This window comes from Boleophthalmus pectinirostris, unplaced genomic scaffold (genome assembly GCF_026225935.1).
Source record: "Boleophthalmus pectinirostris isolate CB_2022bp ecotype Guang Dong unplaced genomic scaffold, ASM2622593v1 HiC_scaffold_18, whole genome shotgun sequence".
Lineage (NCBI taxonomy): Eukaryota > Metazoa > Chordata > Actinopteri > Gobiiformes > Gobiidae > Boleophthalmus > Boleophthalmus pectinirostris.
Window position 1 is genome coordinate 36279383 of NW_026571133.1, and position 16173 is coordinate 36295555.

Here is a 16173-nt window from a genome sequence, read left to right on the forward strand (position 1 = left end):
GCACAGAACATCTCTGTTTTTTATTATCTTAATGTCTGTGTACAATGTCCCTTCAAAATAAAATAATAAAAAATGACTACTTAAATTCATTATATCAATATCTGAATTGATATTTCTGCAGTTTTGTGTTTCATTTTCCAAACCAATCACTTTTTATGTCGTACTACAACCTCAACCAAGACATGTACAGACACCGTAAGCACAGTGACAAGATTCAAGAGTCAGGTTGGTTTTTCAGTGCAATACACATGACAAAAATTAAAAGATGCTTTTATTTTTGGCTGTGGCTTTAAGAGACAAAAACATCTGCTGCTTTTATTATTAAAAAGGGTGTATTTATTATGTTTGTGCAAGTAGTGATTTAACAAGAAATATTGTTGTTAAAGTGTATTGTTTTTATTAGTTTTAACAGAAAATAATAGTATTTGTTTATTATACCAATTTGCCTTATACTAGTTTTAATAAAACACAAGATTAAGCTGATCAAGAAAGACCAAGACTGATGCAGTTATGTGATTAAATAAAAAGTTCAGTAGTGATTAGCACCTGATTTTAAAATATGTTTAACAACCCCACCCTGCAGTGCATTATACTTTCCTTTAACTCAGCCTTACCTGCTTCAGTCCTCCCCGGTCCGCTCAGATTGTTGGATGAGGCGTGAATGTACAGCACCGCTCCCATCTCCAACAGCAGCAGTAGAAAGGCCAGCGCCATGCCTTCTGGATGGAGCAACAACAAAACTAACCCCAGCATCCCACAGGACAGTAGCAGGGGGGCCGAGTAGACTGTACCCAGCCCGTAAGCCTCCACAGCGGGCCTACCGTCCTCCTCTCCATACCCGCTCAACTCTCCATCATCCAGGGACTGCCTCATCTGCTGGTAGATTTGGGGTATCAGGTGATGTAGCTCGGCCTGGGGGCTGATCCCAATGCTGGCCCTGTAACGGGGAGGTAACCTTGATGCCAGTCTGTTTTGAGCTGATGTTTTGGACTTTATAAACACGGTGAGGGGGTCTAACCAGATAAGGAACAAGCCCGCGGTTAGCAAACAGTAAGCAGCCCTGGGTAATGCAAGCTGTGCCAAGCCGATTAGCTCTGAGAGATTCTTGAAACTGTCTTCGGGGGTGCCGCTGACAGCCCAATGTAAGCCTAAACTGATAGACGACAAGGGGAGAATCCAGTTTGCTGTGAAAACTGTTATACAAGAGGCATTGAGGTTGCCGTAGTTACGCATCCAGTTTCTTAGAAAGTACGTATACAGGGCGAGGGCAGAAACAGATAAGACGTAGTGGAGGTTTTTGAGTTTGTCATCTTGCATTCGCGATAAAGGGGAGAGGAATGGCGAGGGTTGGCATGAGCCTTGTTCCTCCCTGCACCCGTGGAAGAACAGAGAGAGAAATAGGCTGCCAATGACCAACGCTAAGCTGGCCATTAGTGTACTAGCTTCTTTTCTCACAACAGAAGAGGGGAGAGGTGGAGACGGCAGCAAGGCGGAAGGTTTTGGCGAGTCGTAGATTTGGGGTAAAAGGTAACCGTGCCAGTTGAGGTGAACGGGGATGTATAGGGCGAGAGAAAATACTAAAAAGGTTACTACCCTACCCTCCGCGATGACGTAGCTATCGGAGAGGAGGGAGGCACAGCGTAACAGCAAAATAAATACAGCTGGGGTGAGGAGATGCGTCACAGAAAACCAACTTGCAGATTTTTTCGAAGCAGTTTTGGCAACCGTTCTAGTTTTGTAAGCTTTCCAGATAAACAAAAGTTCGGAGGTGAGAGTGGCGCCGGCTACGCACCATGGAACTTCCATGTAGCCCCAAGATAGCAGTTGAGCAATGGCAACGCAAATGCCCGTTAGCACTGCAACAATACATGAAGATTTAAGCGCATTGTCTTCCCGTATGAGTGTTAGCGACAGTTCAGACAGGAGGAGACAGGTAACGCAGGCCAGGGCTAAAATTATCAAACCGGCGGCCATTTTGAAAGGGTTGAACTTGGCCCAGGTGGCGCGGCAGGTGTCCCGGACAGAGGTGAGGTAGGATTGGAGAGATGCGGTGAGTTGTGGGGAGGAGAGGAGGCCCTTCTGGTGAGCGGTGATGTACTCAGAGGAGAGACTGGAGAACTGGGCCCGCAGCTGGGACAGGGTCTCCGGGGGGATGTCTTTGGCCATGCTGGAGTAGGTCTCCAGAAAACGATTCACCTACAGAACAAAATATAATGAGAAAGGCAGTTTAAGGATACACAATGCTCAGCCCTCCTTTCACAGAACAGTGAACATAAGAGAAACAAAGCATCAAAAATGAACAAATATGTTATTTTTGGTGAATTAATCAAAACAGATCATGTTATAAAAAGAGTGAAGAGACTTACTAACTGCTCAATTAAGTTAATCATGATGTTGTAAATATAAAATGCCCATTGCTGATTGAGATGTGTGGCTGTATAGAACATGTGTGATGCTGGGTGAGCGTGTTTGGGTCAGAGTGGACATTGTGAATTGTTCCTGTTGTTGATTGGCTGTAACTGCATTGTATAATTTATTCCTGTAAATCAGGGACTGCAGCTGGGAACTAGCAATTTAGATATAATCTGATGCAGAACATCCCTGATGAGTTTAATGTCTCTGTACATTGACAAAATGAGATACAAAACTAAACTAAAAGATTAGTATTTAGGGCATTACACAAGTAATTACGAAGCTTGAATAGTTCATTATGAAGAATGCTTTTCTTCATTCTTCGTTAAGGTGTAGTTATTATAAAATGTTTCCAATGCGAGGGCTTAGTCAGAAACATTTAAAGTATATGGTAACTTGAACTATTTCACTTAGGACCTTTTTATTTGGACAAATATCCACCTTTAAAATGTATCTTAATGGAGACCCCCAATAAGAATACATGATATAAAGTATTTTTTAGGAAACAAAAACACTGGCAATTGATTATATGCAAGATAAAGCCCATTTAATGCCAGACTGTGGAACATTCCAGGCAAAGCAGTAAAATCTTTAAGAAGACAAGCAGACCACCAACTAGAAAAGTTACTTAGTGCCCACTATTGTGTGTAAAATATTCTAGTACAATTCCAGGATAAATTTTATCGTTACAGTTCTTGCCATTGATGAATGAATGTCTCCTAAAATTATGCATTACTGTATTTGCAGTCACTTCAGTCAGGGTTGTAAAACTTTTCTTCTCTTTGTATAGTCAGTTGGATATTTGTACAGTGCTGTAATTAAATGGTAATGTTTTATTTTTTTTTAAACCTGGTATTAGAAACAACATTTTGACGTACATGTAAAATGTGGCTGTGATGATGAAAGTACCTGTTTTGCGTTGATCCACAGTGCCTCCTGCTGGCTGAGAGCACCAACTGCACTCTGCCCATGAGGAGGAAACAGAGGCAGCAGCACCTGCCCCACACTGCTGTACGGGATGGGGATTCCTAACAGAAGAGCCAGGGTCGGGACCAGGTCTGTCTGAGGCACCACTTCAGGCTCAAGCTGAAAAATAAAAATCTGAAAATTAATAACATGAATTTTTCTTTTTTCTTTTTAGGAAATGTATTTTCACACACAAAAACACACATAAAATAAAAATGTATTTTAATCATGAGCTGTACTTCAATGTTTGATTCAGTTCAGTTGTGATTTTCTTTTGCGTTCCTCAAATTAAGTACATCAGGTTCATGTTTTCATTTACATGCACCACCAGGAAAAGGCATTACTCTCTTACTATCTGCACAAGATGATTTTAATGCCTTTCGAAAAACTTGCCTTTACATATTTCATATTGTAGTACATATTTTATAATGTAATATTTAGGTCACCTGTATTTTTTGTGTATGTGTACCAATGTATTGTTTAAGCACACAGAGGAGTTTGAATAAAACATAAGGATGTGTGCAGTTACACTTGTATGCTTAAGAAGTCGGAATATTGAGCCTAGATACAGAGGTGTAATATTAATTTGGGAAAACTACTACTCAAGTAAAAGTAACTTTAAGAGTAGCTGTCAGGATGTAACATCTGATGTATAACTTGAAGTTAATGTAATTTGAATGATAAAACATAACACACAATATAGTACTTATACATTTCTGTCACTTAATCACAGTTGTAATAGTAACCAAAACTTTTACTCAAGTAAACGTACTATCACTTCAATAACGTATTACTCAAGTGGAAGTAAAAGTATGTTGCTAAAAAGTACTCTGAAAAGTACAATTTCTATAAAGAGTTACTCAAGTGAAAGTATGAGTACTACCCACCTCTGCCTGTATTACTATTATGAAAATATATACTTTATCATGTAACATATATGCGATGCATAATGGGTGTAAAATTACCTGGTTTTGTGGTTGTTGAAACAAAGGGGACGGGCTGTAGATAAAGATGGCTGCGTCCGTCTCTTTCTGACTCTCTCCTCCATGATCCCCAGTGTCAGTCATCCCATGGTCACCCATCACCACCAGCAGGGTGTCATTCTGTAGACGCCTCATTACTGACCTGAAATAAATAAAGTTAATCGAACAAAAGGGCTGTAGTCACAAATTTTGGTTTCATTATCAAATTTCAATATCATAACATTAACACACAGTATCTTCCACATTTCTTAAGAGCATTTTTTTATCTCATTCACAGTATGTACACAATTAAAGCTAAGTAATGGGATAATATTAGAGGACTACACTGAATGTGTAAGATTGTAAATGTGAAGATGAAAAATCTAAGGTGATACCTGATAACACCATCCATCTGGGTGAGCTTGTCGGCCATAGCTGGGTGGTCTGGACCAAACCGGTGACCACAGTGATCCACACCCAGAAAATGGGCCACCAGGACATCCCAGTCATCACCTTCCACTGTGCAAATGAACAGTAGAAAATTAGATTGTCAAAAGAAATACACATAGTGGTCTTATTGAAGTTTTGGAAAAGTAAAATGATGGTCTGGTTGTTTAATACTGAACAGAGGCCTGGAGGTTGAGCATACAAATATAAATAGCACAATTATTGAATATTAATTTCTTGTTAAATAAGTGACTAAGTAACCTCTGTTCAAAGTCAAATTGATAAAGAAGAAGGACAAAATCAGAACATAAAGTAAGGCAGAGTGGTTAGAGTAGACAAAAGTAAAAACAAGTAGTACTTTGTAATAGCACTATATATAATGGATTCTTTAACAATAGGTAACAACACACAAGGTTGTTCAAATGACATCAGATCAGGTATCAGATCTCATCCATCTTATCAAGTTAACTGTTGTTTTATTATTTACTACACTACTAGAGTATTCATCATCATTCAGACATCAGAGTTTTATTGCCTTTTTGGACTGAATAATTAAAGTGCATGTGTTTTTACATACATGTTGTGTAGATGTTCTGCAGAATCCCATCATCCACAGTGTGCAGGTCCTTCACGTTGAAAGAAGGAAAAGGCAGGGAGCGGTGGAACCTTTTGGGATAAAGATTCTCCCATGTGTCATCACCCATGAACACCACTCGTTTACCTGCAAAACAAGACAATCAGTCAATAATGATGAACAAAAAAATTATATTGCTTTACAAACCCACTAAAAACTATCACACTTAATATATCCTGTTGAAACAAAATGTAATTACTGAATCTTCAATTTGTCTCATAGATGATCATTTAAAGGTACACTATGTAATCTTTTATGTACATGGTTGATCACTAGCTTGTCACCATGGATAATTTATTGCTCGCCTGGAGAGCTCCAGAATATGGCCATTATCTTTTCTCATGGAAACAAAAGGGCAATGCCATCACCAAGCATCATTAGTGGAAAGGTGACATGGCATTTTTGAAAGTAATAACAAAAATATCTGATGAGTCTGATGTCATATTGTGGAACATTCCAGGAAAAATAATAACATCTCCATGCAGACAAGCAGTTGCTGGACCCCCACCAGTAAAGGTCCATAGTGCATCTTTAAGTGTCTCTAGTAAGGATGTATGAATTAGAACATTCTCTGTATAAAATAGACCTCACGTAATTACTAGAGCTGTAGTTGCTGATCGATTAGTGAACTAAAAAGGGGGCATGGTGAAACCTCTTAAAAATATGAAATATCCCTGTGATCTAACATTCACTCCCAAATCTTCAGCTTGCTCACTCCATACCTCCTCCATTCTGTTCCATATAAAGCCTTATGATCTAATTAAAATAACAAGACAACAGGTACAGCCTTAGTTAAGACTGTCTTACCAACTTGACCCAGTTGTTGAATGAGATTGTCCTCCAGGATGGCACTTGAAGCAAAGTTATTTCCTACATCTATAAACGTGGGGAGTGAGCCTGTAGTGAACCCCTTTATCCTCTGCATTGTAGTAGTAGGAGGGTCAGCCCGGAATGGATACAAGCGGCTATGGGAAGGCTTGGCTGACACCGTCTCCTCCAACACTGGCAGTTTGTTCTCATAAGGCCTTGGTGATGTGTTGTTGGGATCAAATCGTGCAAAATCTATCTTCAAGGCATCAATAATGAGAAGGACAGCTTTGTGGAAACGTGGCTGTCCTCTGCAAAAGTCCCTCTCTGGTCCCTGTCCGGGATAGAGGGCGTCTAGGCAGCTGCTGGTCCGATTCACCTCCATCCTCACCAGCAAGAAGCCACCCACAAACAGGTAGATCCCGGTGATGTAGACGGCACATATCCAAAAGAGAAGGGAGAGCACAGGAAACCACTTCATCCTGGACACAAGCAGAATGCATATACATTTTTAGACAATGAGTAACATTCAAATAAATATTCTAGCCATTAGACATGTTGTTTTAATATTAGAACCACTTGTCTATATAAAGCTACCATTGCTTTGCCTGGAATGAATGTTTCACAGTATAGCTTGAACATATCTGTCTTGCATTCATTTATTTATTTAAAGCACGAACAGTGCTCAGAAAACATTAAACTCAGAGACAAAAGATGCTCTGTGTCAGATTTAGCTAAAAGCTACTTTCCATCTGCAGTCCTTGGGCATGTACAAAATACATTACGGAACATTTCATTGTTAACAGGTTCTCTTTAATATAACCCCTATCCAATTCATCATTAAACATTTAAAATAATTAAAATTAATACATTCTAATTTCCATAAATACAAGATTTCAAATTCATCATTATCTTCTAAAAATGTCACTGTCATCAATATCCTCTAAAATGTACAATTATTATTCTCTAAAATATAATTAATCAACATTACCATCAAGACAAATGTCATGAGTTAAACACAATACATTTACGTCTACACAATACATCTGTAATACAATCAGTCAGAATGTTTAAATATTTGAAGATATTTGAAGCCCAATATTGACACGCCTGCCTACTCAGAAGTAATTCATTACATTCATTGCATACCCATTTTTATTGCTTGAAAAACATGCATATTCTATTCTATAGCACATTTTAGACAACTAGGCACTGTAATAACATCTCCATGTAGACAAGTAGGTGGTGGACCTTTCACCAGAGAAGTTATATAGTGCATCTTTAATCACATATGGAGCTTCGTCATAGATCCTGACCTCCAAACTAAAAAATTACAGTTGCTATTGGCCTGTATTGCAGCAATGGGCCTATGATTTTTATAATTATTATTGTTATTCAGTAACTAAATTACATTGTTTGTGTAATAAAGATACAAAAAAATTTTATGAATTAATAAAAAATCTGGTATCACATAATTAGCCCATTAGAATTTGCAACTTACCTCAAATACAAAAGTGGCACCTGCTTCCAATGAAAAAAACTAAAACAAAAACACCGACTATTCCCTTTTAACAATCCCGATTACTTTGAATAAAATACCATGCTATACTACCTTCGTTTATGCCATGGAAAACTTTTTGGATCATGCTTTAAATTAAATGTTGAGTAAACTAAACGCTAGTAGCTACACCTAGCAGCACTACTATTACTACCACACAACTCATTGACTGAGTGACTGACCTTGTAGCCGGGGAGTGTGCTTCCTCTCCGGGCTGGGGGAGGAGGGGATGTGTGGGTTAAAAACACAGGAGGGTCCAGGTGGGGCAGGTAAACACGGGGCGGTTCACCTTCATTGGGACAGCCGCCGTACAATCAGATAAACTCACCAGTGACAGCTAGGAACTCATGCGTGTCTCCAGCACCGCGGAAACACAAGGGGGGCGAGTTTAGTGTAACACAACGGAAATGTATGCCCCGCGTTTGGGCTGTCAGGCGCTTTGGTTTATTATTTATGGTGTTTTTATTTTTTTTAATTCAACATAAACATATTCTCAAATACAAAATCAATAAGGTCGTGGACAATCGGGGGCGTCAAAAACACACAATCAGTAAAAAACCACACAAACAACACATATACTACACGGAGCAACTTAAAAGACCCAACTATAAAAGAGTGTACTGTACACACTTACACACTTAAACTTAACTAAGTAAAATTAAGTCCAACATAATAAACAGGGAACACTGATAGTGTTACGTTATAGATATTTCCTGTAAATACTGTATGTTTTAATAGCGTTTGTTTTGTTTTTGTTTTTTTTAATATTGTTGTATTTTGTAATTATTGCGGTGATCTTTGGTTTTCTTTTCTGAATGAGGAAAGAGAGCTCTTTGGGAATGGAGGGGTTGTTGGAAAAAGAACAGGATGTCACTTTATTATTTATGGAGGTCAGGAGTCAATAAAAAAAATTAAATGGTGTCCAGAATGTAATCTGAAATCATAATGGCGAGTTACAATGTATTTCAGTTGAGCAAATGTATAATTCTAAGCATTTAGCCCTAATGATGATTTTATTTTCAATTGAACTTTACATAAACTACAAAGTTGTAGACTGCCTAGTAAAAATGACATACAACTAAATACATGTCACCAAAATATATTTTCATAATACACATTTTGAATAATTCTGGTACAGTTATTCAGTTTTGTTTGGTGGAAATTAAAGTATAGTTATTTTACTTTCTTAAAATCAAAGACCATGTACATAGTGTTTTAATAGCATCTTCTCCTGTTCCTAGTCCTTTTACAAAATTCTGGTGAAAACTAGGTAGTCTATATTTAGCCTTTCTGTTCAAAAACAAAAATAAACTGAAGTTCTAACTAGACAGTAATGCAGAATATACAAACAATAGTTTTATTTAAATCCAAACAGGAAAAAAACAACAACAATAGATTATGTTGGGGGAAGTTTATAAATCTCATTGTCTACTCATTTCCTGAATATCCCACATATCTGATAACTTAAACTGTCTAATCCAGTGTATGAGAATTACACTTGTTTTTACACCTTTTGTAAACACAGTCACTTTAAGACCTTAGTCAAGGATAGGAACATTTTCATGAGTAATAAGTTCTGTGGCAAACTTTTTTCTGCTAATTGGTAAAGGAAATAAAGGTTCCTTTTAATACAAGGACTCAACACAACATCATTTAATTAATCAATTCGGTGATTTGGTGGAAATATTACGGTTGACATAGCCAGCTATACAGAATCCCGCATTATTGTTTTTGTCTAGTTTTTCTACTGGTCTCTTTAGTTTTCTCTCCATGTCTCAGAACCCAGACGTGTAAGGTGTTCAAAAAAGTTACTTCAAACAGTCAGTTAATGTAAAAATCATGCTGACAGGCTCCCAGATTCCTCATCGGCGTTCTTCTCATCTTCTGACTTTGGTGCCAAACTTGGTATTGCTGTTTTTGTCTTTGCCAATGTACTATAAATGCTCATTGCCTATAACAAAAATGTAATTGTGAATAGCTGGTAATGGATCAATATCAATCTTGTTTATTTACTGCATGTAATTAAAAATATACCTGTGTGACCATTCCGCTAATATCCCCAGTGTTTGAGGGTAGAAGGATGGTGTTGCTCTCTTTGGCCAGATTTGAAAAGGCCAACACGTACTGCTCAGCCACACTGAGAGATGCAGCAGCGTTTCCATTCTGTAAAACCAAATTGGTCATTAATCCACACATCACTATTTTAAGTGAGAGGAGATACACACAGAGCCCTTAGAACATGTTTAGCTAAGGGCACTGCTTCACTCTTAATATTCTAATGAGAAGATTAGACGATTATCCTGTGGGGAGCTTTATCTCAGTGGCCAAAAATGAATCATCCAAGAAGCGCACACAGGGTTTTTGGGTTTTAAACACTTCAATTTCATTGATCAAAAGTGCTACAGAAAAAAATGTGTATTAATGGTATACAGAATTTTAAAAAGGTCTAAACAAAGGTATCGAAAGAGTTAAAGCATGTTTACCTGTTCTGTCAGAGCATCTGAAAGCAGACGAATAGCCTTCGCTTTTGCCTCAGCTTTGGCCAGCACTGCCTGAGCCTCACCTGTACAAAACAGTAAATACAAACACTGTGATTGGCATTTTTATTGATCACAGTTTTCTAATTTATTTTATGTTTTGTTATTTAAAACAAATAAAATGACTTTAAATGTAAAAGATCTAATCAGTACAGTATTTTAATTAGAGCTTGACTGATACAGGTTTTTTCATGGCCAATGCCAATACTGATTGTTTAGAATTAAAAAGGAACCGACTTTCTCTGCTGATAATTAAGGCTGATACTTTGGGTCAATTTTAATTATTTTTTCCACAAATGAACTAATATGGGGAATTAGAATTGGATAATTTAAGGATGGTTGTCAATAAAAAGTGCAGATTTATTTTTAATCATTGCCATTTACCCCTAAAAATAAATAATTCAATTTGTTCCTATTAAGGAGTTAAGAATTTTACTCCAAACCACATACTTTTACTGACAGCACATGGCTTTAGATTTATCAATTATAATTACTGCTTGATTATAAAAACCCAAGCTAATCTTTGACAACTGAAATGACATTTGACTTTTTTGGACACTCAAAGATACATAATTCATTAACTCCACACACTGAGACGAGAAGGTACTAGTCCAGCCACAGCTGCCCGGGATAGAGTGATAAAAGTGAGGCTCCAAATCTACACCATTGGCCCCTCCGACCACCACTCACATTCAAGTACTGGTCAAGTACCAGGTCTGGTCTTTCTTAGCTTTCCAAGATCTGGACAAAATCTGGCATTTACAAGCAGGTATGGCTTAATCTCGATCTTAATAAAAAATTGCACAACCATATCAATTGTAAATGAACAACACTATAGAAAGCCCTTCATTGTACTTACCAGCAGCTTTATTAATCTGCTCGGCCTTTTCACCCTCTGAAGCCAGAATCTGGGCTTGTTTACGGCCCTCAGCCACATTAATGGCCGCTTCCCTTGTTCCTTCAGACTCCAGCACTGTGGCCCTTTTCTTACGCTCTGCTTCTACCTAAGACCAATAAGAATACAAACGAATAAAAAGCTATAAAAATAGGTCTGTCACAATAACTACTAACTGACATAATAACCATGAAGCAGGATTTTCCCTCAAACAATATTCTGAACAATGTACAATATCATTAATAAGAGGCATGAGCTGCAATAAATAATAAATAGCAGACTGCAACACTTTAGTAGACGGTGCCAATTAAGACTCATTGAAGGTATTAATTCAATCATCTAGAGCTACTATTTTGCAAGAAAATTACCCAAAAAAAGTTAAGCAAAGGACCCATGATTATTATTTAGCCCCAAGGCCAAAATTATTGTTACATCTATCATTCATTTAACCATCAAGTCAAGGTAGTAATTACTGTGACAGGCCTACATAAAACTATAAAGTAATCACGTGAGTGTTTTTACCTGCATTTGCATAGACTCTTTGACGCGAGGAGGAACATGGATGTCTTTAATTTCATATCGAAGGCAGCGGATTCCCCACTCATCTGATGCTTGGTTGATTGAGTGGACAATGTTTGAATTTAGTGACTCTCTTTCCTAAGACAAAACAATTAATGGAATGTGATATTATTTTTGTCTTTTTGTCATTATACATTATTTTATGGTAATATTTTTCTAATCAATTAACCCTAAACCAGTATGAAAACTGTAAGGGCGTGTTTACGCTTGCACAAACGTCACATGAAAATGAAAAAATGAATTTATAATTAAATATACCTCACCAGGGATAAACCAGGACTATAACAGAAGTCCATCATGAATAAACTGGGATCAAACCTGGACTAAACTACAATGTGTGAATGCACTCCAAAATGACCAAGAAACATATTTTCTTGGTCATAACATTTAAACAGAACTTCTCATTGCCAAGCTTTTTGTATATTTTTTCTTACCATTTTATGAGCTCTATTCACACTTACGTCACAAAAACAAAAACATGCGAAACGACGGCTTCCTTTGGGCTCTACTGGCAACAGTAACTCTGACAAAATCTGGGAAAACTGAGAAAATGGCCTAGTTTTCTTCATCTAGATGTCATTGTATATTGTATTCTTTTTTTTTGTTGCTTGTTTTCCTTTTATAAATTGCCTATTTGTGCATTATAATTTGCCTAACTTAACAATAATAATAAAAAAGATCATTTGTCATTGCAGTGTTCCATTATGTTCGGCAGATCAACAGTTATAACTAGCTGTCTGTGGAAGATGCGATCAGAGTCACATCCCCTATGGAAAGCTTTGGCAGGTTGTGTAGACCTGCTGAATCCATGGTTTTATCAGATGCCCACATAGAACAATAATACAATCTAAACTATAATAAAATATAATCAAAATTGTGTTTTTATTATAAATCCATGCACGTCCAGTGTTGGTCACTACACCCAAAGTTGTCATCAGCATGTTTCCAAACGTGAACAGAGCCCATTACTGTGCAATCAAGCAACCTAAATTGTAGGTAGGGTTAGTTAGGGTTGTAGTTTTTTTTTATTTTCATTGAAAATAATTTTTTTTACTGTAACATAAACATGAAACGACAATACTCTGAATTTTTAAAATATGTTTTTAAAGTTTGACATAAAGAAATCGCCCAGTTACCCTGAAAACTTTATCCAACGTCAGTTTCCCCAGCTCTGAACGCATGGTGGTTTGTGCCAGCTGCGTGACGGCATACTCTGGATCTTCAACTCCATAACTTGCCTAAAAAAGGATATAAAATTTAATGAAACCAGTTAAATTCATCATTAAGTCATTCACTGATATTTAGACAAAATTACCATACCTTAAATGGATCTAGAATCCTTAAATAAAGCACTCCATCAATTTGAAGTGTTACATTATCTTTGAGGGAAAAAAAAGATTTATTAAATTAATTACAATTTGAGAAAAAAAAGTTTAAACTAAGTAGGGCAGCACAATGTAAACAACTCTAGGAGCATAAATATTTGAGAGAAGACTGAAATATGGACTGATAAAGTAATACAAGAATTTCATGAATTTCAGAACATGTTTGTAGAGATCTAAACTAGACAAGACAAGTTATTTTGTTTTATGTACAGGATTTTCTATTATCTAAATAGGTCTTTGCAATTTGATAATTGTAGCAACTCAAATTATTGAATCAACTGTGATATATTGTGCAGTCCTAAAACTAAGTAGTAAAAGAAGCATGCAACTCACCTAGAGATACTGCTGATTGCTCTGGGACATCAATTACAATTTCTTTGAGACTTTGCACATAGCGAATCCGGTCAAGAACAGGTATAAGAAAGTTCAAACCCTGCAGTAAAAACAGAGAAATAAGCATTAGAAAGTAAGTAATATATGTTAGAATACAAAATGTCACCAGTGTAATGAGAGTAATACCGGCTCTAGGATGCGGTGAAAGCGACCCATCCTCTCCACAACCCAGGCCTCTTGTTGGGGTACAAACAGGACCACAGTGTTCATGGGTAAACTGGATGCCCATCTTTGCTGAGCTGGAGTAACCCATAGCTTGGGTACCGTCCGCTGGCTTTGCTGTGGACAAACATATACAGACATAGCACACTCATTGTCTAAACTTGTAAAACAAAAACAACAACGACAAAAACAATATCAAAGCATGGTCTTGGGTTGTGAATCAATAGAAAATCAAATAGTAAATTATTTAAAATGAAGCAAAATTACAAGTGCATTTCAACTGAAACCACAGTTTTAACTCTGTTTCAGGAGACTTGCTTAAAATAAGGTGACCAGATGTTCCTATTTACCCAGGACAGTCCCAGTTTTGAGCCCTGTGTCCCCTGTCCCAGCAGATTTCTTCAAAACGAGTGATTTGTCCCAGTTTTATATAAGAAATGTCCCAGATGTCCCTATATTTTTTTTTACCACTTTGTTACCTACCAAAAGAAAACACAGAAAATTGTAATTGAAAATGGTACTGACAGAAGTCCCTCAGATTATGAGTGACCAACAAATGAGTCGAAAATGGACAATGTTATGCAGTCTTTTCACAATTTTATTTACAGCAACCATCCCAACAGGGAGTATGTCCCAGGTTTGAGTTTTGAAAATATGGTCACCCTAGATTAAAACAAAATGTTCTAAAGGAGTAATCTTAGTAGATGACATGGAACATAATCAAACAAACAAACAAAAATCTTTCCCAAAGCTTAATAGTAATAATGGCTTTTTATATAAGAGTCATATAAACACTTGATTTGCAGTTCACAGTGTTAAGTATTGCAGAATTCGATTTTTTTTTTTTTTTTTTTTTTACATTTAATTAATTTGTAACTTGAAAGATGAGCAGTCGTTTCACATAAAATAGGCTAAAACAACGACTACAATAAAATACAAATCATATAACTTAATGGAAACAGCAGTATTGAAGTCTGATGCAAGCTAATGTCATGAGCCCTCAGATCAGTGAGTGTTTTTACCTTTAACAGCAATCCACCGCTCCGACAAAGCGTCCGCAACATTCTCCAAACACCGGGGCCTAGTACTTTTGTTTTCTAATCTATGTAACTCAGAAATTCAGTAATATTTATCTATAATCACCGGCTACTCGCTTGTGGACATGACCCTTCTGTTCAGGAAATAGCTTACGTCAGTGCAACACCTGAACGTCCGACCATGAAGAACGCTGTGTCTATAGTTCCGAGCCTAAAAAATTTAACAAGATTAGAGTCATAACAGAGGTTTATTCAACAATTCAAAAAAACGTTGAATTATGGTGGCAATTTAATTAAATAAGCTATGCGTCAATGTAATAAAGATGGTACGCGCTTCATCCATTTCATGTAGTAAATATTTATGTCCACAAGACGGCGGTATTGTTTTCATTTGAGATTTTTGAGACTTATAACTAAATGGCATTCAACCATACTGTTTATTTATTTATTGTTTTCATATTTACTTTAAAGTTAGTATAACAATTATAACCAGTAGCCTAATAAATGCAACCCAGTTTTCAACGCAGAACGTATATTCATAGTTGAAAACTGGGTTGCATTTATTCATAGAATATGTTCATTTTTACAGTCTGTTGCTTACTATAATTTTAATTAGGGCTGGTGATGGTATACATACTCCAAGATGGGGACCAATTTGTTTACATGGTATTTTCATTAGAAATATCTAAAATGTAATTTTTTAAAAGTTTATATATATATATATATATATATATATATATATATATATATATATATATATATATATATATATATATATATATATATATATATATATATATATATATATATATATATATATATATATATATATATATATATATATATATATATATATATATATATATATATATATATATATATTTTTTTTTTTTTTTTTAATTATGATTACTAGGCATCAAATGTGTTATATAACAACAAAATGTGCATTTTATCGGTGTTAATTTTAACCTTTCCAACATCTGAATAAAAAAATATGGACCTATAGAATGTTCACAGACTGTATAAGGTTGTAATGTCATCTAAAACCAAGGGTGGGAAGTAGTACTAATTACAAATAGAAAGTAAAAGTAGAAGTAAAATAGAAGTTTTGGGGGTAATTTCTTTACTTGTAGGCTTGAGAATGATTCTAACATTGTAGGTTAGTTTATTACATTTGGTAGAAGTAAAGCTTGCTCCGATTGCCCAAGCCCAAAGAAACTAAGGGCTTCAAATTGAGTAATTGAGAAAATTAGCCTTGTAACTGTACTTTTCCTTGAGTAAAAATATCCAGTACTCTTTCCACCACCGGCTAAAAACAAGGGAAAAAAGTAGTGCCAAACTCAGACTACAGTGGAGCGGTCTGAAGAACCGTCTGCGCCACCTGTTTCTTCCTCCAGCC

At 36.4% G+C, this 16173-nt stretch overlaps 2 protein-coding genes across 4 annotated transcripts in view; both read right to left on the reverse strand.

Moving 5' to 3' along the window:
- Nucleotides 1–8738, reverse strand: part of pigo (phosphatidylinositol glycan anchor biosynthesis, class O) — an 88237-nt gene extending 79499 nt beyond the window's left edge. For 2 of the 3 annotated variants that reach the window (XM_055153401.1, XM_055153400.1), the window contains exons 1-7: nt 7969–8738; nt 6229–6710; nt 5365–5508; nt 4736–4859; nt 4344–4503; nt 3322–3498; nt 615–2196 (exon numbers count right to left, since the gene is read on the reverse strand). In XM_055153401.1, the coding sequence (XP_055009376.1) occupies nt 615–2196; nt 3322–3498; nt 4344–4503; nt 4736–4859; nt 5365–5508; nt 6229–6709 (2668 nt within the window). In that variant the 5' untranslated portion in view covers nt 6710; nt 7969–8738. Of the gene's footprint in view, nt 1–614; nt 2197–3321; nt 3499–4343; nt 4504–4735; nt 4860–5364; nt 5509–6228; nt 6711–7729; nt 7922–7968 lie in introns of those variants that run through there. The other variant, XM_020924611.2, reaches the window with a different exon arrangement.
- Nucleotides 8739–9129: 391 nt separating this feature from the next.
- stoml2 (stomatin (EPB72)-like 2) lies at nt 9130–14956 on the reverse strand. Its single transcript, XM_020924690.2, has 10 exons — nt 14760–14956; nt 13702–13854; nt 13516–13615; nt 13118–13176; nt 12934–13035; nt 11741–11875; nt 11183–11327; nt 10270–10349; nt 9821–9949; nt 9130–9737 (listed from the first exon to the last, which is right to left on the reverse strand). The coding sequence occupies exons 1-10, from the start codon at nt 14799–14801 to the stop codon at nt 9624–9626; spliced, it is 1059 nt and encodes a 352-aa protein (XP_020780349.1). The 5' UTR covers nt 14802–14956; the 3' UTR covers nt 9130–9623.
- Between the last annotated feature and the right edge of the window lie 1217 nt (nt 14957–16173).

What these genes read in the sequence shown, in the direction of transcription:
- stoml2 (XM_020924690.2), bottom strand. Translation starts at nt 14,801, where the DNA reads ATGTTGCGGACGCTTTGTCGGAGCGGTGGATTGCTGTTAAAG. An exon ending in GCAGATTAATAAAGCTGCTG is followed by an intron (nt 10,350 to 11,182) that starts GTAAGTACAATG and finishes TGTTTTGTACAG; the next exon opens with GTGAGGCTCAGGCAGTGCTG. An exon ending in CAGATGCTCTGACAGAACAG is followed by an intron (nt 9,950 to 10,269) that starts GTAAACATGCTT and finishes TTGGTTTTACAG; the next exon opens with AATGGAAACGCTGCTGCATC.